At 34.5% G+C, this 25,436-nt stretch overlaps 1 protein-coding gene across 1 annotated transcript in view; it reads left to right on the top strand.

Annotated features, from left to right (window-relative positions):
* Positions 1 to 25,436, top strand: part of PTPRQ (protein tyrosine phosphatase receptor type Q) — a 161,927-nt gene that overhangs the window by 62,773 nt on the left and 73,718 nt on the right. Inside the window, exon 26 of the mRNA XM_037513931.2 lies at positions 22,140 to 22,463. Within this exon, the coding sequence (XP_037369828.1) occupies positions 22,140 to 22,463 (324 nt within the window). The remainder of the gene's footprint in view (positions 1 to 22,139; positions 22,464 to 25,436) is intronic.

Genomic DNA, 25,436 nt, shown 5'->3' with positions numbered 1-25,436 from the left:
CTAGATAATTTCCTGAACTGTGGCTGTCGTGTCAGACTCAGCAGACTCAGTTTCATCTCTTTCATCCTTACATGTCAGCTTTTATCTTAATGTTATATGAATAAAAAATCCAGGTCCCTAAGCTCTAATCTACAGAGAAGAAAACTCTTATTCTTCCTTCCTATGTTATAGTCTTCTTTGTTCTTTCTTCACCTCCAATATTAGACTTCCTCATATACAAGAAAACCTGATTTCTTCCTTCTTTGTAGGGCCTCTCTAATGGGAACTGTGGGTATTTTCCTAAATTTTACCTCTGGGACATCCAGATCCATATCTTGGAAACATCTTTCAGCATCCACCTGCTTTTGAAATCAGCAGATTTTACTGTAGTTTTATATCCTTGAGAGTAAACCACAGAACTTCAAAACATGATATATGTTCTCCCCAATTTCAACACCCAGATCAGCCTCCTTTCTTCCCCTTCCTCCCAATGCCACATTTCTTCAAACTTCAGTGATTTTCCTAGTCGGTTAGATTGGATGTCTTCTAGCAACACCTATCTCTTTTTACTTAGATCTCACATCATGATATTGTGATTCCTCTTCGAGATTCCTAGCTCTGGCAAGATCCCTCTATTTGGGATGATGACTATTGTTTGCAGATGGATTTTGCTAGAAAAGTATAGAAATGGTTCTACCTGTTTCAGCTCTATATTTGCCTTCTCTAAATCTCCTGTTGTTCCACAGTATTCTATTATTCATTTTGGTAATAATATTGATAGCATTGATTTACCCTCCTTCACATCATAATTAACCCTGTCTGTATTTATGTCCTCCTGATACATTGATACTTGGTCAGGGATGCCATTGTCTTCTTTTTAGGGATCTGGCTGCTCATTTTCAATTTCAATCTCATGTCCTCTCTAGAACATTACTTTATCTCTTTCTTGCATTTTATTCTCTTTTTCACTCTCACTTCCACACAAACACAAAGTGTTAGAAAATTTCAGTTGAGGACCTGTTTGGCATACCAACCACAAACCTGTTCAAATGGGCTGTATATTACATGAATTCTCCTTTTCTTCCTTGCTTTTCTGTGCCTATTCTTGACAATTAATTGCACCCTAGCCTTATAGTTTTATGTGACTTATTCCCTCATCTCTCCTAAATATTATCAAATCTTCTCAATTTTATTCCTTCCATAGTACTGCAATTTGGCCTTTCACCAATTTGAGTGCCCCTGTTATATATTAGACATTTGTGACTTCTTACAATAATACTCTAGGTAGCCTTATTAACCACACTAATTCAACCTACATATCAATCCCACCTTTCACCTACTCACTTTGACCACATTAGTTCTAACATTCAATTTATGTTATATATATATACATACACCCCCCACATATATATATATATATATATATAATTTTATGTGTTGGCAGTTGCAGCTTATTATCTGAAGTATAAGGGTTAAACATGTAAATTTGGGTATCTGAAGCATAGAGATAATAATAAAAGACATCATGTGTGTAGGAGATATCTTAGCATATTCCAAATGTTATTCTCATTGTCAACAAAATATATGCCAGAATTCATCACCAGTTAAGAGTTTGTAAGAGTCTGGCTTGAGTCTAACTTTTCATTCTAAGGTCCCTCCACCACTAGCCAAACTTCATTTATTCATGGATACATATTTCATCAATTTAACTCAGAAAATATTAACTGAGCACCTACTATAGGTTAATAACTGATTTCATTCTATTCTTTAAACATGTCCAACACTTTCCCACTGTAAATTGTTCTTTGTTATTTTCGCTTTCTTGTCTTTCTTCCTTTCTATGTCACACATAATTGTATTCATTCTTAAAAGCCCAACATAAATATAGCTTTTTAAAGTCTTCATTCTCATGCCAAGCATTAAAGGCAAAGATTACTGAACTTCACTTGTATTTTATCCCTGAGATGTGAAGTCCCAGAATCTGTACATATAAGCATCTCTCTGGGTGATTTTAATGCTCTGTAATTTGGAAACTACTGGCATAGATTACCCTTGATGGCAGGTGATATGTAGCAGTGAGGAGAGGCAAACAATGTCAGAGAAGTCCAGAAAAGGGTAACAGGTGTTTTCTCAGTGGGTGGGAAGCAGATCATTGCTCTGTAGAGTCTGGGAGAAGCCAAAGCCAGGCAGGTGGTCTGCATCCGGGTGGTCTAACACCAGGTAAAATGGTCTTTATCATTGGAAGTGAGCTGAGTCTTAGAAAACCATAGTATAAAAGATGGGGGAAATCATTCTGGTGTAAATGAGAGGTTCAGCACTCTGAAAACAATGCAAGTGCTCATTATTGAGCACACTGGTTCTCAAGGTGACTGCTTAGTCAAAGGAACACAGCAGAAAATCAGTTAGTAACTGAAACACATAATCAAAATAGCAATGTGCAGTTGATATAGAGTCATCTGAACTTAGGGTATAGGACTTCATAAAAAAACCTTTTAAAATAGGATTTGAATTGAATTTTAGGAATAAAAAAAATCACAAGTGGAGATTGAAGGGTTTCTAAATCAATGGACTAGGTAGTTATTAGACATATTGTGCTGCTGCACACACTTGCTATTAAAGACTTGTGTTTCTACAAGTTTAGCCTGTGACTCTGCATCAGAATGTACATTGTTCATCAGTCTGAGGCTCTGCTGCAGACTTAATGGAGTCACAATTTGGGAAGTAGACTCGTAAATCTCCATTTAAGCAAGATATGTGGATGATACTGTATTGAAATTTGAGAACCACATTATGCCATTCTTTGCAAAGAGTAAACTTTGCTTGTAGGTACTATGTCTAATTTATCTTCATTTTATAATTAGTTCCTAACAGAGAGCCTTGGGCACTATAGTCACTGAAATGTTTGTAGAAGAAAGAATTTGTTATGAAATTCATAATTTTTCATAAGGGACTATACTCCATTGCAAAATATTATTTCCACATTTCCATCAAGCAAAATTATAGATACTTTTTTTCTGAGACAAATATAAAATCTTTCTTAATTAAGGAAAGTCATTCATGTGAAATGTTAATTTTTGCTTCAAAAATATTGGGAAAAATTTTATTTAGAATTTAAGTTTTGGGGCTAGTATGTAATTATATTTATGATTACAGTGTTTATTAAGTAAATAATTTGCTTTTATCTGGGTTCCCATGAATTGTTGATCAGATCTTAGGAAGAACTAGAGATTCATTGTTCTGAATGAGAACAGTTTTATAGCTATTGCAAACTTCTAATTTATGGCAGGCTATGATTAGTCACAGTGTTTTGTCAGCTCTGAGTCACTGACTGTATTTATTTTTGACATAAAGTAAAATCAAATTTGGTTCACTCTCTCATTTCTCCATGGATTATTGTTTCTTCTCTCTCCGTATAAACTTGGTCATTTCTGGGCACTGTTAAATGTACATCATGGTGAGTGGATTTATGAGGAGATTAGTATTTGGTGCCTAAGCTGGTTCCATTGTGGCAGCCAAATGTTGGAATTAGTTAAGTGTTGATGAAGGCCCCAAACCTGATACATTTAGCAGCAATTTATGTCAAAATATATTATGTGTACCAATAAAAATATTATAGCAAGTTCATAGGCATGCAAGACTCAACTTTCAGAATCCCCAGTCAGTTCAAAATGTATGCACTTTTCTATATTATTTTCAAAACTTAGGAAATGTGATGATTTAATATTGACTTGTAAACACTTGGAATTTTTTTTTTTCTGGAAGCTAGTTTTACAATGTAGATTTATTTAAAGTTCTGTCAAGTTCAATACTTTGGAATAAAAAAAACAAAAATAAGCTAACATGGATGCCCAAAACTTAGTTGGGGAAAATAAAACATGCAAAAATAGATTTTCGAAGTATGCTTTTCAGTGTTTATGTTTTTATTAGCTTTTTGTGCAGTAGGAGGTATCAGCCACATGTGTGGACCAGGGCAAATCCACTGAGCTTCCAATTAATGGTAGTGGATGAGTGGATGGGAAAGTGTTCAATTTCCTTGCTTTTGTTCTACTCTTCTGTTTTTTTTTTTATAAATATCCTTCTACTGTTTTAATTCTATATATGTAAACTCTTAATCTTCTTCTATAAAGCCTTGACCACCATTTCCTAAGCTCTCTGTAAGAAATGTATTTATTATTCCCTTTTTTTGCTCCTTATTTTTTTGGACAGTGTAGAGATACTGTCTAAATTGTGATATGACTAAATATCTTCAACTTACATTTCAAATGAAATATTTATATCATTTATAAGAGTTCATGCCATTCTTGAGCACCATTTACTAGATTGAATGTTGGTGGTAAAAGTATTTCTCAGAGTTACAAATGAGCCAACTCAAAAGTACTTTTTTTCTTTCTCTGCCTCTCCTTAGTTGAGATGAGAAGTCAAACACTCAGGCAAATTGCATGGTCCTGTTTGTTCTTAAGCAAGAGAGTTGACACATTCTACTTAACCATCAGCGATTGCTAAAAGCACAAAAGCCATTATAATTGCCTGTCTCAGATCAGAGAAAAACAGCTATTAATATAGCTACTCTAATTGAAATTCAAATGTTTTACAAAATATCTTTCATACAGATTCATACAGATTTACATATTAAATATGTTTTTCTTAAAAATGAACATCAGATGAGAAGTATCTTTTTTATACTTGTAGTGTGGCAGACAAATTGGCCAACACGTATTGCTTACAGTGTGCAGGATCTGTTTTGGGGTTCAAGACACAAGTTTGAGTTCTGAATGGCATTGGGGATCTCTACTCTGCACATCCAAACAGCTTCACTGTTATTGTAAAGACATGTCACATGTCTTCACGTACATTAATAAAGAAATTATATAAAACATACATAAATATTAGTCAATCATGTGCTTAAAAATTTAATCACATGGGAATTAAGGAGAAATAGATTTTGTTGACATATGTATTGAAGAAGCTGAATGTGACTGTTGCTCCCTGGTTGCTTCAGAATTGCTTTAAGTAGAGTCTTAGACTCAGTAAATTAATTGGAAGAGAATCATACAGACTGTAGCCTTGAATTTCATAGGCAGATACACTAATGTTTACTTAGTTTGATATAGCTCAGTAAATTAGCCACTGTTTAAAAATATTATTTTTTGCTGTTTCTCAATATACTATGAGAAAATGCCAGTTGTTCATTCATATCAAACAACATTCTTATTTTCATTTTGACTGTCTTGGATGGTGGGGAGTTAGGGAGACCTGAAGATTATGAATGGACTAAAGTGTTCATGATAAGCCACCTTATGGCATGATAACTATTTATAATAATAGTAAGATTGAAATATAGACAAGATTAAATAGGAAGTCCAAGATACAGCCAAAGAAAGCACAGTGGAGTGAAGGAATGTAAGACCAGTGGTCTGGGGGATATGGAAGTCTGACTTGAGTGGAGGGCATTGTATTGGAAAGAGGGTAGGTGAGGAGGTTAACACACTAAAGAGGACCTTACTCTGCTCTTAGTTTTGCATGAGGGAGCAGAAGTTTGAATATGATATAATGGGAGAACTGGGAACACTGCTATATTTAGAGTGGGAAACAGCATAAGTAACTCTAAAAATTATGATTGTTTTTGGCCAATTTCCTAAATATTGCAATAATCCCTTTAAATAGAAAAGCATTTGTTCATTGCATATTTACCAAATATCCCAAGTCACAAAAAATAACATCTCTACACTCATTTCAATGGCTCATGAAGCCCTTTTCAACCTAGTTGACTTTTCTCTCATTACTTGTATTTCCAATCATTCATCTTGAAATTTTTTTTTAAGATTTATTTATTTATTTATACAAGCACTGGGTACAGTCAGAAGTGCGGGAGGGCAAGAGAATTCACCAGAGCCAGAGCGGGGAACAGAACAAGCAGACTGACAAAATACACTGCTGAGGGGAGCAGTGGGTGCAGCAGGAGAGGTCTGCGTGCCATGTGGGACCCTTGCCAGTTGGCTGGGGATCAAACCGGCGCTGCAGAGGCTGCGGGCAGCTTTGCAGCCCAGCGCTCAACCACTGTGCCACCAGGGGAGGCCCCCTCACCTTGAAGTTAAATACTGTCTTTTCAAAGAGGATCTGACTCACTTGCTACTGTTTAGTTTTTTTAACACAGTTTCTGTATACAGATGTGTACAAGTGTTTGTGTGAACATGCATTTTTTTTTCTTTGGGACAAATGTTAAATTGCTGAGTCATATGATAATTACATATTTTATTTTTCAAGAAGGTACCAAACAATTTTCCAGAATACATCGTTTTAAATTCCTACCAGCAGTGTATAAACAATCCTATTTTTCCACATCATCACAAGCACTTGATATTGTTGCTGTTTTTGTGTTAATCCTTTGATAGTGTCCAGTGCTATTGTATTCTGGCTTTAATTTGCTTTTCTCTAATAGCTAATTTGTTGAACATCTTTTCATGTTCTTATTTATCATTGCCACATCTTCTTTAGTGAAATGTCTAATCATGATCTTTGTTCATTTTTCTCATTGAATTGTTTGTTGTTATACTTTGAGTTGGGGAGTTCTTTACATGTTCTAGCTACTAGTTACTGTCACATATGTGGTTACAAATATTGTCTCTCAGGCTGCAGCTTAAGTTTTCATATTATTAATAGGGTCTTTCACAAAGCAAAAGCTTCTAATTTTGATGAAGTCCATTTATCATTTTTTTCTTCCTTGTGTTGCAATTATAGTATCAAGTTAGCTTAATTCTAGATCCTGAAGATTGATCCTATGCATTTTTTCTAAAAATTTTATAGTTCTATGATTTACACTTAAGTCTATAATCCATTTTGAACTAATTTTTGTATAAGATGTGAGGCTTTGGTCAAGGTTTATATTTTGTCTATGGCTGTCTAGTTGCTCTGGCTCTATGTGTTGAAAAGGCTATCTCTCCTCCACTAAACTGCTTTTTCTTTTATCACCCTAAGTCATTTGTTTGAAACTGTGCTTGTTAACTCTTTATAACAAAAATGTACAAAGAATAATGTTGAATTTTTTTTAGATTTAAGTCAAAGAAAATCATTAATTGGGGTTTTTCATATGTAAATATTCAAGAATTTCTCCTATAACCCCTATAACCCTCCAAAGTTTTTAATCTAATTGTTAGTCTTAAGTGATTCGGATTATACGAGAGCCTAAAAAAAGAAAAAAAGAAAAGAAACCCAAAGCATGCGAAAGGAAGAGGATAAAAATTGTAAAAACCAATTACATGGAAAACAGAAAAACAGTAGGAAAAAATCAACAAAGAGCTCTTTGAAAAGATAAAATTAACCAACCACTAGCAAGTGACAAAAAAAAAATAAAGTACAACTACCAACATTTAAGAAAGAAATCACGATAGACATTGCAGACATCAAAAAATATTAAGGGAATAATATAATTCTGTACATATATATTTTATACTTTAGATAAAAATAACTCATCTAAATAGCACAGGTGCAGCAGCTCAACTAATATGAAATAAATAATTGGAATAACTCATAAGTCATTGCATTTGTAATGGTTTCCTGTGATAACACTCTGGTAGGGAAAGAGAGGCTAAATCTGTGTTACTCTGAGGTAGTGGTAGAAATCAAGATACCGCTTTCAACTGAGGGGAGGTATTAGGGGGCTGCCCACTGTGAGCACATCCCAGCTCTGACTGCAAAGGAGTGCCTCGTTATTGTTCTGCACAAGTTCTCCCTGCCACAAGGGTGGGGTCTCTTTACCACTGTAAAGGGTGAAAACTCTGGTTCCCTATTTTACCCTTTCTGACCTCACCCTCTCAAGAATGGGTGGGATGCCTCATTACTGCCTAGTAAGACCAGAAGGCCAGGATGCCTTTTGATTTCTGTAGTCTGGGGGCGGGGGAGGGCAGGGTTGGTTTTTCCCTGTGGTTTTGGGGTAGAATACTGTTGTTATTGTCTAAAGGTCTTATAAATTGCACTATTATGTTCCGTTTATTTGCTTGGTTAGTTTGGTTAGAGAGAGCAGTCTGCTTGTTTATTTTTAATTTCTGATTTTTGCCTGAGCTGGTTGACATTTCCAGATTGTTGACTTCTGGGATACTTGAGGCAAAAAGAAAACCCAGGGAACTCATCACTGTATTGGTCCTTGAGGGAATCCGCTAGGGAATCCTCTAGTTACTTTGCCTTCTCTCCTCCTTCCAAAGTCTTATGTTTGTTTTATGTTTAATGTCAATAGTTTTAGTCATACTTAGAATAGAAGGAATAGGGAAAATACTTCTCCATCTTTCTCAAAGCACAAGTTCACTCACAGGAATATATTTATTATCATGTATAGTGGGATCATCTTACTCAATACAAGGTCAAGTTATTTATCACATATGAAGTACCTACCAGGAATGACTGGGAAAACTATGATGCAAATTTATTTTTGTGATTTTAAACTTTAGATGATACAACTTTAAATTTTCATTGGATCTCAGAGACAACCTTCAATAATTTCATTTTGCAGAGATGGGAATTGAAATATAGAGATTATGGCTACTAAATTTATCACAACTAATATTCAGCAGAATTCTTACAAGTCTAGAATGTCTTCTATGATATTATGATACCTCTCTTACCTTAGAAATTCAATAAATCATTTCTGTGCATTGGAATTGGGGTACTGCTCTCCATTATCACATTATCTAAATAGAGTTCTTGTTGAGTGAGGAAAACAGGTCCATTACATGAATTTCCTCAGTAGTGTGTGTAGATGTATGTATGATATATGTACATACTTTATACTAATATGGATTTAAAAATTTAGGAGCACTGAATTTCTATTATCACATATGTGCCTAACCTGTAAAATTAAAAATATTATTAATATATTAAAATCTTTAATATAATGAAGCAATTCTGAGAAAATTTTAAAAGTTAATAAATATATATCACATTTTTTTAAATCTCGCATCAGCTCCAAAAGTGGAAGCTTGCTATGATGAAATTGTCCTAGGCATCATATTCTAAATTACAAATTTATAAGTCCCTTTAAATGTAATTCTATTTGTAAAAAATGAATCTGGGCTATTCTACATAATTCTCCTTGACCCCATTGATGCTCTAATACTTTTCATTAAGAGGATTCTGGGCAGCCATGCTTTTCTTCATCCCAGCTCCAGCTAAAGCCAGCTGTTCTTCAAGCAGCATTTTTATTAACTTATTTAGGAACTGGGGCATATCTTATTACCCTATTTTCCATTCCTGTTCTATGCAGCTGTAGCTGATACTTTTCATAACAGCCTTTACATGTCAACCTCCTCCCCCAGATCACCCCATTTGTAAAAATTTTTCTCCTTTACTTCCCTTTTTAAGTAAATGAAGCATGTGTGTGTGCATGCAAAGCCCTCTTCTTTCTTTCTGGTAACCAAATTACTTGAAAACTTTTGGAATGTGCCTGCTGTTTGTATGAGATTGTAACTTCATGGAAAAACATTCACTCTTGGTGTAAAAACTGAAATGTAAAATGAATGAGCTGTAATAATGGAAAAATTTTCTAAATATTATACGTTAATTTAGACACAATTTAAAATCAATGCACTGTGGGCCTCCCTGGTGGTGCAGTGATTGAGCGCTGGGTTGCGAAGCTGCCTGCAGCCTCTGCAGTGCCAGTTCAATCCCCAGCTGCTCCCCGGCCACTGGAGGAGGGTCCCACATGGCGCACATACCTCTCTGCTGTGCCCGCTGCTCCCCTCAGCAGTGTACTTCGGTCCTTCTGCCTGCTCTGCTCCCCGCTCTGGCTCTGGTGAATTCTCTCACCCTCCCGCGCTTCTGGCTGTACCCAGTGCTTGTATAAATAAATAAATAAATAAATAAATAATAAATCTTTAAAAAAAAAAAAAATAAATAAAATCAATGCACTGTGAATAACAAGAGGTTGGGAATTAGAAAGTTTTGCAATTTATTGTTAGTCTCAATTTAGTGAATTCCAAATATTACAAGTTTTGTGGCACAATAAAACAACTTTTGGGGAGGCATCATAAAGAGCTGCTACTATAAAATTTCAAATTTAAATAAAAATAACTGTTCTTGGTATTTTAAGGTTATCCTTGTAATTTAATTTTTTACTACCTCCTCACTGCAACCTTCCATGAGTTGTCTAGATACCTTATTGTAAAGGATTACATTTAAATTTTTTGCAATTTTAGAAAGATGTTAACTATTATTCCTTACCACAGTAATAAAATCTATGCCATTTAAAAGATATATTAATGATCAGTAACCCAACCCCTTTTGTTCTAGCCTCTCCCTCACCCCTCTGATAGCCTCAGTTCTACCATCAGATTTCTATGATTTATTATTAGTTTGGCTTATCTGACCCTTTGTTTTATTTCTTTATGTTCCACAGGTAAGTGACACCATAGTGGGGTGGGAGAACAATGGGCTGTGGTGGATGACTATGGGTGCTGTAGTAGCAGGTGTGGTGTAGTAACATCACCTGAAGGGGAAGGTTTTATTTTATTTTATTTTTTTAAGATTTATTTATTTATGCATACAAGAGGGTGTATAGGCCAGAGATGTGGGGTGGGTGGGTAGGTGAGAGGATTCACCAGAGGCAGAGTGGGGAACAGAACAGGCAGACTGACTGAAATACACTGCTGAGGGAAGCAGTGAGTGAGACAAGAGAGGTCTGCCTTACCATGTGGGGTGTTCTTTGGCCGGCTGAGGATCAAACTTGTGCTGCAGAGGCTGCAGACAGCTTCATAGGTTGCGCTGTAATGTAACCCCTTGCACCACCAGCGAGGCCCTGAAGGGGAAGGTTTTATACCTCAGAAACACACAATATTGTAAACCAGTGTTACCTCAATAATTAAAAAAAAGCCTAGTTTTCTGACTTGTAAATTTGATTGGCTGACTTTAGATAACATTTTTAAAAATCTTGATCCCATATTGTAATTTAAAAAATGTAAGTCCATTAATAATATTTGTTAGGTATGAGACGTCTAACAATTTTAAAGTTTAGACTTGAAATTTAAAACTAACTTTATATTTTGGACATGATTAAAAAGAAATGGTTGACTCTGTAAGACATGACCCTAAAGACTGGATAGGATCTTTTTTACTCAGAAGCAATACAAACTTGGTAGATTAGTTACCAAAAGATAGTTGAAAGCAGTTGACATATTGCATTAATCTGAAAGGGTTGTTCTAATATTAATACAAAAGAAATACATTAAAGCTCATGATTCTTTTTTCTTTTTTTTATTATATGTTTATTGTATATGATTTAGGGGAATATGTTGACAAGTCTTCAGATGTATGTAACCACACCATGCCTACCACCAAAGTACCTATGATCCTCCACCATATTCCATGGAGCCCTTCTACTCTTTTCCCTCTCCAACCTACCCCTGTGATCTGGGTTTATAAATTATTAGCCAGAAATTGTTAGTGCCTAAGATTTATAATTTCTTTATACATGCAGGATGTGACTTATTTTAAATATAGCTATATTTTTATAAGAAAGATTTTTCATTTCATGATATTTTTGGTTTTTACTTAAATTATTTTATATAAGTGAAATGCACAGAACATAAGTGTAAAATTCAGTGGGTTTTCACAAATGAACACACCATGTAACCACCACTTAACAACGTATTGCACATTTCCATCTCCCACAGAAAGTTCCTTGAACATCTTCCCCCACCTCCCTCAGGCAACCACTGTCCTGATTTCAATCAACATAGATTAGTTTTGGTTGTTTTGAGCTATATGTAGTCTTTCATTGGTCTATTGCTACATAATTGTGAAATTCATGTTGTTCACAGGTTGAGTGATTTGTTCTTTTTGTATCACTGCAGTGTTTACTATCATATAAATATCCATGTGTCTTTATTCTTTTGATGCACAAATAAATTGCTCCAAAGTGTTATGAATGAAACTACTCTCATTTTATACACATATTTTTTGTGGAATTGCTGGGCCTTAGTTTAGATGAATGATCAACTGTTCAAGAAACTAACAGTTCACTAAAGTCATTGTGGTATTTTAAGCACACACCCAACAGCAGTGTCTGAGATTTCTAAGTTGCATTATCAGCAGAATTTGTTATTGGTCTTTTTGATATTAGACATTCCAGTTGTCATAAAAGAATTTCTTATTGTAAGGTTAATGTACATTTCAGAGATGATTAATTTAATTAAATCATTTAATACAGTAAACTGGATATATCTATATCCAGACAGTCCTTGCTTTACATAGTAGCATAGTCCCATAAACATTACTCGAAAGGTATATTAAGAATGAATACTTGTCCTAAAGTTTATTCTGTATGATAGTAATGCAGGTACAAGCTTTTTAGCTTACTGTTTATATCTTTTTCTGTGTTTATTTTTAAATGATTTTTTGTCACATTTAAAATGTGTTTGGTGGAAAGCAAAATGTCTTCTATAAACTGCATGTAATTGCATCTTTCATTTTTTCTAGTGTTGCAATCTTTGCTTTTTAAATGGAGTATATGATCTATTTTAAAATCTTTATTAATTTAGTTGAGCTTAGACCTACCATTTGCTCTTTGTCTTACCTCTTTTCACTTTCTTTGAATTTGAGTTTTAGCATATTATTTTAATTTTTATTGGATTTTTATATTTCTTTTTGGTTGGTCAAGGAATTACAATATGATTCCTTGGCTTATATCTATTTATTTTTTTAAAGATTTATTTATTTATGCATACAAGAACTTGGGTATAGGTCAGAAGTGTGGGGGGTGAGAGAATTCACCAGAGACAGAGCGGGGAACAGAACAGGTAGATTGATGGAAATACATTGCTGAGGGGAGCAACGGACGAGTCAGGAGAGGTCTGCTGCACTATGTGGGTTGCTCCCTGGCCAGGGATGGAACTCGTGCTGCAATGGCTGCAGGTAGCTTCATAGGTTGTGTCTTAACCCTTGCTCCACCAGGGAGGCCCTGCTTATATCTATTTAAATTAACATTGAGCAATTTCACAAGAATATGTAAACTTTGTACAGTTCCATGCACTTATTTTGAGTTGCTGCCATGTATTTGACATCTACTTACTTTATTTTTTTTTGAAATATTTATTTTTTATTTATACAATAGCTGGGGTACAGGCCAGAGGCACGGGAGGGTGAGAGGATTCACCAGAGACAGAGTGAGGAGCAGAACAGGCAGAGGGACCTAAAGCACTGCGGAGGGGAGTAGCAGGTGAGATAGGAGAGGTCTGCCGTGCCATGTGGGAATCTCCCTGGCTGGCTGGGAATTGAACCCGCGCTGCAGAGGTTGCAGACAGCTTTATAGCGCAGTGCTCAACCTGGTGTGCCATCGGAGAGACCCTCTACTTATTTTAAGTAGTTAAATACTTTACATCTATATACATTGTCAATCCCACAGTTTATTCTACTATTTGTATTTACAAAGCTAATAGATATTTAAATAAATTAAGGGGAAAATATCACATATCACATAGAATGAACATTTTTAGTGTTCTTTACTTTTCTTTCATCTTTCTATTAAATATTTTTTTCTCTTGATTATAGTCACATTTTTCAGACATTGGTAATTTTCATGCCTGCCTAGTAAGTTTAAACTTATATTGAACTATTGATGTTTTGCACAATCTCTGGATTTTGCTATCATCTTCTGAAGAATGTTGGCTTTTATTCTACATGGCCATTAAAATTACTAAATGGTAATCCTCTGAGTGTGTTATTTAATCCTTTGTTTGGTTTTACTGTTACTTGTAGAGGGGATTCCTTTTTCCTGGGATACAGAGAAGAACAAAGATATCACCTTTGGGAGATTATAATATGAGGGTAAAGCTGTATAACATTTTTATTTTGGTTAGATTCCAACTTCAAACTTTGTCTCCCTGTGCATTGGGAAGCAGCTAAAATATTTACTTAAGATTTTCATCTGTTGCTTTCCATTGTGCTCTTTGGGATGCAGACGATACATGTACAATTAACAGATTAGTCAAGAATTTCAGGGGAGTTTAGATATAAAATTTGGGTCTAATGCCTCTGTGGTTTCCTCCTTTTCCAACTACTTTGGCAGTCCCTATCTCTGACACCTCGAGTCAACAGCTGTTGGCTCTCTGCACAAAATTAAAGGATGTTAATGGCTAAGCATTAGTCTGATATAAGCTATTCTGGCATCTTCAGAACAGATCCCTCAAATTTATAGGAGACACTGGAATATGTTGATATAAATTTTGGCTTCTTTTGCAAAATTATTTCTTGCGTGGTTCTGATCAAAATTCTAGTGACACTTGGGCCTCCCTGGTGGCGCAGCAGTTGAGCGCTGGGTTGCGAAGCTGCCCGCAGCCTCTGCAGCTCCAGTTCGATATCTGGCCACTGGGCGAGGATCCCACATGGCGCGCAGACCTCTCCTGCCACCTGCTGCTCCCCTCAGCAGTGTACTTCATCAGTCTGCCTGCTCTGCTCTCCCCTCTGTACCCAGTGCTTATATAAATAAATAAATAATTAATTTAAAAAATTCTAGTGACACTGAACACTTTTGTTTATATTATCCTAACTAGACATTCTGTATTAAGTAATACAAGAGGGTTGTACATTACAGTGATATACATTGCTTTAAACAGTAGATTTTTCTATTAGTTACATTATTTCACATGCACTCCAATCCCATCCTTTTTCCTGTGTCAAATGTTTCTCCTTTCATCTCTCCTTACCCTCCCCTCCCACCATGAAATCCATGGGAAGTTCTAGATTCTTCTTTCTCTCTATAGAGTTTTCCCCAAAGTTTAGGTTTAGGACTCCTACTGTATCCTTAATGTGTAAAGGCTTTCTATACAGCCATAGTCCTTAGAAAAGAGAAATGATTTCATGTAGCATTTGACTACTATCAAGTATCAGTGACACTTTCTTCTTAAAATCTGTGCATTTATCTATCAATTTGTTTACTTTTCACTTATTTGTAAAATATTAAACAGACATTTCTTAAGTATCAATTTATGTGGATTATTGGCTCATCTGAATTTCTCATGATCTGTTTTCCTAGTGTACTTCTCTCTCCATTAACTATTGACTTGACTTGAAACTTAGTACTGCATTATCTGCTTTTCTGACATCTCCTTAAATGTTAGTTCACTCTCATCACTTTAGAACTTATATACATATTTACCCCAAGTTGGTTTTTCCTGATCTCTTAGAGCTAACCTAAGCTGCTTCTTCCAAGACATGTCTAATGATCCATGATAACATGATATGAAACTTGCATTTTGTTTTACTCTATCTGCCCTCAAGTGAATTCCCACAAACCAGTATGCCTTTCTAATTTTTTCATCAATGTCAATGTTTCAAGTTTGTCTCCAGGTGTTACAGAAGTGGTCGTAATAGACAATTAACTGATAATTAGTCCCTAAAAACAAATTTAGCTAAACTATTTCAAATCAAAGTTGTCATTTTTGATAGTCTCATGAGATGACTTGTTATATTAAGTTGTCAAACTAATGACTCTGAAACAAATCATCTCATTTTTCCTCCAAATAGAATATGTGTAATCTTTTATTTGTAATGTTCTCCAAAAATGATTATTTTCCACTAAATTTCTACTGAGTTTTTTTTTTTACAAATAAGTTATATGTTTAGTAATACTTGGTTTAAAAACTAATATTTTTGTAGCTATAATCCATAGAATTTTGGTTTCCAATTCTCCATATATGCTTTGGGATAGATGCACAAAAAATTTAAGAAATCTTAGTCCTGCTTATGGATACTTTCTCAGTTTTCTTTCTTGCAAATGAATTATTTTAAGATTCATATGCTAATAAGCATGTCAGTCCATAGTCTTAGCTTTACAATGCCATCTAAAATCATGTTCGTGTACCATTCTGTGAATGTGTTACCATTCTGTAAATTCTGTTCCACCTCTCCAAAATTTATGTCTGGATTAAGTCAGACTCCCAAAGAGGTCTATCTGAGCAATATAATTAGAGCCTCTGAAGAGTAGTTTTACAAAAATGTGCTTGATAATTATTCTAATCTGCCCTCTTTGACAGACATTGTATGAAAGGCCCAAAATAAACAAACTTCTTATTTCTTTTATAAGGATGTTGTTGAGGACATTTTTCTTTAAGATATATCGTACTCTGTGATTTGGGGGGGGGGCAAAAAATCTTTGATATTACTAACAGGGATTCTTGCATTTTTTCTTAATTCATTTATTTTGTCTTATTTTGCTCACCTAGATTTATAGTTTCAGTTTTTCCCCTTTGGATTGAGTTCTATAACACTTAGAGCCAAGTCACAGTCTATGTCTAGGAAATATAAGCATATTTTTTGTTTATTAAATATAATTCCTGAGTTCATTCCATTTGTTTTATCTCTGTCCAACAAATCATCACTTTCTGCCAATATTCCTTTGCATTTTCTTTTGACTTTGTTCCTAATTATTCTTTGTTATTGTAATCTGCATTATACTGCATATTTTCAAAGTTTACCAGTTTATCTCAAATTTGCCTTTTCCCACTAAGTAGCTAGACTTTTTTTTTTTTTTTAAGTTTATATGTTACCAATTAAGCTCTGTCAGTTCTCTGTTGCCTACGGTAATGATCTAAACTGTTCTTTCAAGCTTTCAGAACATTTAATACTACCACACTTGATGATCCCCCTTTTGTTCCTTATTACTTCCTCTAGACTTTCTTTTCTGCAGTCTTATATACTTCCCTTAATAAACAATACGTGTGTCTCCCCATTAAATATTGAATATTATTGAATATCTGTTCTTCTATATCTCTGCTAGTCCTCCATTGGTCCTTCAAAATTTAGATCCACAGATCTTCTTCCATTGAGCTTTTTCTTTGGGAATCATATATTAGTGGTAGTTTCTATTAGTTAAGTTACTTTTCATGTATATATCAAAAGTAGATTTTACTATAAAACTTATAGCTTGACCACACCTCTTAATGTGAACATCCAGTAAATGCTATTGATTAAATTCAATTTGATACAAAATTTCTATCTGGTATGCTGAAGTTTGCAAGTTTGCAAGTATTTATCTTTTTATATTGATCTGTACTAATGTTAGTGTTAGTAAACTTACTTTTCAAGTATGCTTAGATCATATATTTGAATCTTGTATTTCTTAAAGGATTATATAGAGAGATGCTTTTAATTTAATTGATTTTATTGGAGTAACATTGCATTATGGCATACGGTTGAGTCATTTTCATCATTATAAATTAATGTCTGTAGATAGTACACTAAGTTCACCAAAAAAGATAAATACATCAATGAATTATAGATTATTTAAAATTAGTAGACAAACATATTCTTAATTAAGTGGGAATGATTATATTGATATTTTTGTTTCATAATATAATTTATTAAACATAAATTTCCTGTCATCTATTTTGCTAAAAAGAGATACAATTATGCTTGAAGTTAAAAATATTTTGTCACAAGAATCGAGGAAACTTGTTTTTTCATCTTCTCGTAAGGTCAGTGAGAAGTCAATACAAACTACCATAAGAGTTTGAGAGGTTGGCAAATTTTAATTGATATTGAGGAATTTAGAGAAAAATTCAGTTTTATACATGTTTTCATCTTCTAAGTGGAATATAGTGAATAGTCTCTAAAAACTGGCATGCATTTAAACCTGTGACAAATTTTAGTTATATAGACCTACAGACTTTCAATTCAACTATGATGAAAGTATTTCACCAGTAAGAATAATTTATGAATAAAAATATAATTTACGGAATACCTTGGCAGTGAATGTTGATCGCTTCATCACAGTTCAGTCATGTTTAGAAAATCTAAGCAAGCTGCGTGATTACTCCAGGAAGCATGGAATGATGTGTTCAAATTAGTACCATCTGTGGATAGAAAAAGTTTGAGGTTTTTAGTCATTCTTAAAGAATGGAAATCTGATTCTCCATGCTAAACTGAGTGTAATCCCTTTTGTATCTGTAATTCAATAGGGCAGTTGCCTTGAAATAGTGTAGTTCAACACACAGTTCATCAAACGAGAAGATACTAGATATAAATGAGGGTTACTGCTGGTCACTATGAGTGCCTCTGAGGTAGCCTTGCTTAAAAAAAGTCTGTGAGTTATACTATATATTTGGTCTCCATTTAGATTTATTTCTGGTTCATATTTCTAAATACATTTGATTGAAAAATGTGAACAAAATTTTGCACCACATGAAAATCAAAGATCTGCTTCAGTGAATCATAATTTATTCACACCTTATTGGGTGCCCATATGTGCCAGATGCTGGGTATCTGTGCAAGGCGCATTATTGCCTGAACATGGAAGGCAACTGCAGTTGTATTATGCTTCCACAGCCAGGATAAAAACAACTCTAATCTTGTTCTTTGTCAAGTTAAAGTACTATCCTCTTTAGATCTTTTCTTCTCTGCAAGACATAATTTGGAAATATTAAAGTCTGTGGACCAGTATTAATCTACTAAAAATTTTATCTGTGTAACAAAGTTTGCCATTAAAGTCCTCTTCTTAAAACTTGAATAACAGAAGAGGGAAAATGTTGGTCATAGTGTCATGAGCATCTCTTATTGCAATTGTGTTCAAAGTCTTAACCTGACCTCAGAGACACAACCTAGCATATAGATTGAGTATATAACATATTTGTTGAGTATATAACATAAATAATTGTGTATTTTGGAGTAATTGCTCAATTTTTTATTGATATGAATAATCAAACGTTTTCTGGATCTTTGGTATGAATGTCAAAGTGAAGTGGAGATAAAAATTCTAAAATTTCAAGATTTTAAGTGTCCCTTTATATGTTTAAGAAGAGTCTAGATAAGTATATAGCTCATTTTCTAAAGAGAAGTTGTTTAAATTTTCTCTTGTTGTATAGAAAGTTATCATAAACTGAGTGGGTTAAAAGAGCTCTTGTTAGCTTACAGTTCTTTAAATCTGTAGTCTGGTGACTTGGATTCTCTACTCTGCTTCACAAGCTAGAATCAAGATGTCAGTCAGCTAATTCTCATGTGGAGTTCAGGTCCTTGTTCAAATTCACATGGTTGTTGCAGGATTCAGAATTTTACACTTAACAGATGAGATCCTCATTCCTGGTTGACTCTTAGCCAAGTATTGTTCTCAGCTCCTAGAGATGTCTTGAATTCTTTATCATGTGACCCCCAACTTCTTCAAAGTCAGCAATGGAGAAAATCTTGTACATTGAAGCCATCTCTTGCTTTGAATATCTTACTTCCTTATTTGCACCTAACTGTAGAAAACTCTCAGCTTTTAAAGGACTCAAAAGACCAGGCCCATTTGGATCATTTCTCCCTATTTTAAAGCACTTTAATCCAAATCACTTTAATTTGGATTCTTAATCATAGCTGAAGCAATCCTTCACATCAGGACCTTTATCAATATTTGCTTGAAAAACTGGAGGGAGGTATGTGTACAAGAACTGGAATCTTGGGACACATCTGCCTAAAGGAAGAAGACAAAGCTGACCAAGATTTTCTCTTAACTTCTTTCAAATTCTGAGATTCTGTGATCTGATTCATTTTGTCTGTTCTATGGGTTTGATCACCAAAAGAGATCTAAAAAAATGACTTTTTTCCCATTGTTACCATTTTATTTCTTCTTTCTTAAATAAATTAAATGCTCCATGAATTTGTCCCTTTTTAGACTGAACTTGAGAAAGTGTACCTATGGACATCTTTTTCTGATACCTGGATAGCTTTCCATTGGCTGATAAACTGTGTGTTCCTCTGATACCATATGTCACCAAGCAGTCATGTTGACTTTTTTGTTTGTTATGAGCTATAGTCAAATTACACTTACATCACATTACCTCCTGTAGTAAGATTTCTACCTTTCCAATCAGTGAAATTCCATCTCACACGCTACCTCATCCCTGAAAACTTCTCTTGAACCTTCAAATTAGTCATATCTTCCCACTCTGCATTGGAATATTTTGAAAATGTGTCTTTTCTTTCGGCCATCTCAGTTCAAACTTAGTGACTGAGGGAGTTGATTAAATTAAGAAAATTCTACTTTTTAGTTCACCTTTAACTTCTCTAGCCATTCCTAAAACAACTTCTATGCAGGTATTTCCTTAAAAAAACCTTTTCTCTAATTGCTCTTTTAGACCATAAGTAAAGATAGAAGAGATTTGTTATGCAACATTTAAGGTTAGTGTTCAATTAAATGTAGTAAAATTTCATGATCAATATTAATACTTAAAAAGCAGTTGTACCTGATTATGTGATTTTAAGGCATCTACTATTTTTTTTCATTGCTCTAGACTTTGGTTTCTTTACAGCTTTCGTTAAGTGTATAATAATTTTGTAGGTAATTTCATAAAATTAAAAGGAAATCCAAATTTTCATTCAAATTCAGACCTCTCTAGAAAATCCAGACTCATGCATCCATTTACTATTTGACATCTTCTTCTGTGAGTCTGATAGGCATTTCAAAGTTAACATGCTCAAAAAAATTCTGTAGTCTTCCTCTCTACAATTTCCTCCTTCTATAATCCTTTCCCCTCTTGGTTATTACTGACTTCATCTTCACATTTGCTCAATTTAAATACCTGACAACTTTCTTTTACTCCTCACTTTCACCCCACATGTAAAACATCAGCAAATCCTATCAGTTATCCTTCAAAGCACATTTAGAATCTAAGGGCTTCCTTTCATTTTTTCCCTGTGACTCTGGATCAGGTCATCATGATCTTCTGTCTGCACATTGCAGAAGTCCACTGATTCCTATTCCCATTTCCACCCTCCTCTCCCCTCAGCGTAATTCACAACATGGAATCTATACCAATTCTTCTCTGCTCAAGTGAAAGTCAGAAAATATTTTACTCCATCATATACAAAATAGCCTTCAGTGCTTTATTCAAACCTCCTCGGCTCCTACTAGGTACATGGATCTCTTTGGCATTGTTCAAATATACCTCCAACTTAGGGCCTTTAGTCATGCAGTTTCCTCTCCTACAAATATTCACATACTAGGTACGCTCACTTCATCAGGAACTTCATGTCTTCTAATCAGTGTGCCTTCTCTGACTACCTTATTTAAAATTTCAATAACCCTGAAACTCTCCATTTCTTTCTTTCCTTGTTTTTTTTCCCCATAATATTGCTCTTTAAAACTATCTGTATTGTCAATTTATATTTTTAGTGCTTATAAACCCTCAGAATATAAATTTCACAAGGGCAGGGATATTTGTCTTACTTGATTTCATATGTGTTTAAAAATGAATGAGTTCTTTATTACTATTCTTACTTTTAAGTATGCTTAAAATATAGTTATGTAATTTTTATGTAGTCCTGGTTATCATTTTCTCTGTCTCAGCATTCAAAGCAAATGCCCTTGAACATCTGTAAGGAAAAATGTAGTTGAAGGAAGTATCCACACCATTTAGCTCATTACTCTTTTCCCATTTCTAACCATAGCATGTATTACTACTTGCCCAGTAAATGGCTCTCTTTTGAAAGCAGGATGGGCACTTGATGTATCTGAATCCCTAACCCCAGTTTGAGTCACTGACATGTGATATGGCTTTAGCAAATCATTGGTTAATATAAAAACCTAGTAAATGACTCCAAATATTGTATTATTGTCTGTGAACAGATGCCTAGTGGTATGTATTAATATTGGTGTTCTGGATGATGTCCTAGAAAAGATTTTATTATTTTTAAATATATGCAAGATAAACTAAAAATCAAATTATTAATTCACCCAGCAATTTTGTTTACTTAAAATTGTTTTATAGTCAACATTTACTATATACAAGATGTGCTTTTGTGTATTGAGATAATTAAATATAAAAATGTCTCTCTTGGAAGCAGAATATTGAAAATTCAGGCCACACTTAAGGAAGTGTTTAGAATTAAATGAGCATGTAATTTTGCTTACACCAGTGCTTATTCATGAAGCCAAAGTAAATTTATGTATGTGATTAATGATTGGATTTGAGAGCAAAATTAAGAATAAAAAAATCACAATAATTTTGTTCTCTACTCTTTTGAACTGCTGGTCCCTGAAGTGTTACTCTAAGGCTCTGCTCATTAAGTGTGGAGGTGTTACATAGGGCAGTTGTAATTAGATCGTCATTGGGAACATAATAAATATGTTAAAATCCCTTTTGTTTCTTTATTGAAAGGTATTTGGTAATTCCAATTGTTTTCCATATTTTCCCTTTAATTTTTAGTTCCCAGTGTTCCCACAAGTATTGCTATTTCTAATGTGCAGTCAACTAGTGCAACATTGACCTGGATGAGACCTGAAACAATCCTTGGGTACTTCCAAAATTACAAGATCACCACACAGCTTCGGGCTCAAAATTGCCAAGAATGGGAATCTGAAGAATGTATTGAATGTCAAAAATTTCAATACCTCTATGAAGTTGCCCTAACTGAAGAGACAGTATATGGATTAAAGAAATTTAGGTGGTATAGATTCCAAGTCGCTGCCAGCACCAATGCTGGCTATGGTAATGCTTCAAACTGGATATCAACACAAACCCTGCCTGGCCGTAAGTATCATGTCCTCTCTCTCTCTCTCTCATTCTACCTATGCATATGTATATGTGTGTGTAAATATATAGTTTATTGATTATACACGCTAACTCATGTAATAATATACATCTTTTTAAAGTTTAATTGAATGACAATGGGAAGTCAATTTTGATCGTTCTTAGAGCTGAAAGCTTTTCTCATACCCTTAGTATTGCACCAAGGTCCTAAAGTCTTACACTGCAACAAAGCATTGCTGGTCTTTCTTGTAGTCTATCCTTAGGCCATCCTGATTGCCAAGTGTCCTCGGTTCATGCCTGCACTTTTCCTTCTTATCTGGAGGTTCTGCAGCTTTTTAGTCAGGCTCATAACCTTTTTAGTAACTTTAGGCTTAAACACACACACGTACGCATACACACACTCTCTCCCCGTGATAACCCAGATCTCTCTCTGCAAGCAACTTTTCAACTTGCATATTTTACTTACATGAAATTCTGAGGCAAAGAAATACCAAGGGTCTGACTCCCAGCTTGAAATAAAGAAGAAAAAATACAGAGAATAAACACAAAATAATTTCTTAAAATTATTCTCTTGTCTACACCTCTTTAGCTTCTTTGCATTCAAGAAAAACACTTCAAGTACTTTTTCAGAGAATTCATCCAACGTGGAGGTAAAGATAGCTCTTGCAACTTTATATTTTAAAACTAACTAGTTAGCTTACCTCCTTAGACAACATCATTAATGATGATTAAGTAAATAATTTTTTATTATTACTTATCTGAACATTTTTTACATAGAATTCTGATGGTTTACATTCAAAGCAAATAAACTTTTGCAAGCCAGAGCTCTGAGGAATGGCTACACTCTTTGAAATGCTGCCCCTGTTCTGATTTTTCCAGAGTGAATTTCAGTTTGTCCAGGTCACTCATTCCAACACCATCCCATTTAAATCCTCCAAGATGGCCCATGTGTTATTATGCTCCTATCCTAAGACTATTGCTAGCTGACTTCTTTCAAATCTAAATCACATTAAAATATTTTAATAACTATTAGTAGAGCAATGCACACCACATACACACAGATTTTTAGTGACAAATAGATGCTAGTTTTGGTCTTATAGTGAAATAAACTTTGATCTATAGGCTTTATTTTCTAGGTTACAACATGCATTTCTTGACTGTTCCCCCAGATGTCTGGCATATTGTTGATATAGTAAATGACTAATAATTGTTCCTGTGATTCAGTACTAAGAGTCCAGAATATTCTTTTTTGAATGCTGAGTAATATTCCATGGTGTATATGTACCACATCTTCTTGATCCAGTCATCTATTTTTGGGCATTCAGGTTGTTTCCAAAGCTTAGCTCAGCAAAATAAGCCAGAAAGAAAAAGAAAAATACCAGATGGTCTCACTCATAGCAGGAATCTAGAAAACTTAAATAAGGGACCAGGAAAAAGAATAACTATAAGAAAGTAAAAATCAAAATCAACAAACAACTATGAATCAGAGACACTCTATGGGGGGTGGAGGGCAGGGAGGGGAGGGACTGGGGTCAAAATAAGGGGGTCGCAATTGTATGGGGAATATAAAAATAAAATTTATTAAACAAAAGTCCAGAATATCAGCCTTCAACACAATTGTCTGATTCTCCAATTTGTAGTACCTTAATTTGATTTCTATAAGATCTGCCCTTTTGTTTTTTCCCCCTGCCTTCCCAGTATCTCTTTCTCAGTGTCTTTTCTTGGCTTCTCCTTGCCACCCCACCCTATTTTTAACTCTAAGTGTTGGAGTGCCCATATATATATATATATACTTAGTATTTTTCTTTATCATTATAAAACTCCTAATTCTTACCTTAAATGACCTTATCTTGTTCTGTGGTCTTCAAGTCTACTTTTATACCGATTATTTTCAAGTTTCCATTTCTATCTCTGATTGCTTTCTCGAAACCAGATCAGTGTATTAATTAATAAACTGACATCATGCCACATGTATGTTAAACATAACTCTCAAAATTAATGTGTTCCAAACACCAAACTGTCTCATCCTTTAGTCTTCTTTATCTAGTAAGGTGCATAATTTTTCATCTAGTTTGCAAACAGTGTACTTGGCCTCCTCAGTTCTGACAATGATTCATTTCAACCATGCCCATCTAAACTCATTCCTCCATTTGCCTTGCTCTTAAGTTAGTCAAACCCTTCATCACCACCTCATTATCCTAATTGATCTCCTCAGCTGTTGGGCTGATATTTTTAAACTCAGATGATGTTTCCTCCTCGCTTATACCATCCAATGAATCCCCACTGGTCTTAGACTAAGATTTAAATTCTATAACATGATTAACATAGCCCTATGTGACCTGACTTTTCCCTAACACTCTAGCCTCATCCACCATCACTTTCTGTCATATCATTACCTACCACTCACCCTAGACAACTAATTTGTAACCTCCAAGCACTCTGGACACTATGATAGAAGATGTTTAATTAGCACAAGACAGTATGTAACTTGATCAATATAGAATCTGGTAAATGAAACAGGGATATTAGAATTTCAAATAATCCTGCATTCTAAATTTTGAAAATTTGGGAAACTTTTCACTTGAATTTTGCTTCCTCCACTCTAGTCCCTTCACTTTTTATCCCCTTTAAAGTCTATGACCCACTCACTAGAATTTCATTTTCACCTGCCCTCTGCTTCATTTTGCTCATTATGGTCTAAAGGAAAAATGATAAAATATTTCAAAGATAATCAGAATCAGTAACAACTTGTTTTAATTTTAGTAGCATCAATGTCCTAATTCTACTAGGATCTTCCTTTGCCATTGCTGGTTGATTGGTTGGTTGGTTTGTTATTTCTTGATGCAACAGGCAGGTGAATCTTGGCTTCTCCTCATCACAGCTTCTAGGCCTTTACTTAATGTGTAAACCACAACCACCTCTACTTAAAATGCCACTTTGTCTTTTATCTGATATTTTGGCTCTCTATGGCCC

The sequence above is a fragment of the Talpa occidentalis genome, unplaced genomic scaffold, assembly GCF_014898055.3.
Source record: "Talpa occidentalis isolate TD23 unplaced genomic scaffold, MPIMG_talOcc4v2.1 talOcc4.16, whole genome shotgun sequence".
Classification (NCBI taxonomy): domain Eukaryota; kingdom Metazoa; phylum Chordata; class Mammalia; order Eulipotyphla; family Talpidae; genus Talpa; species Talpa occidentalis.
This window is presented reverse-complemented; position numbering and strand designations above follow the sequence as displayed.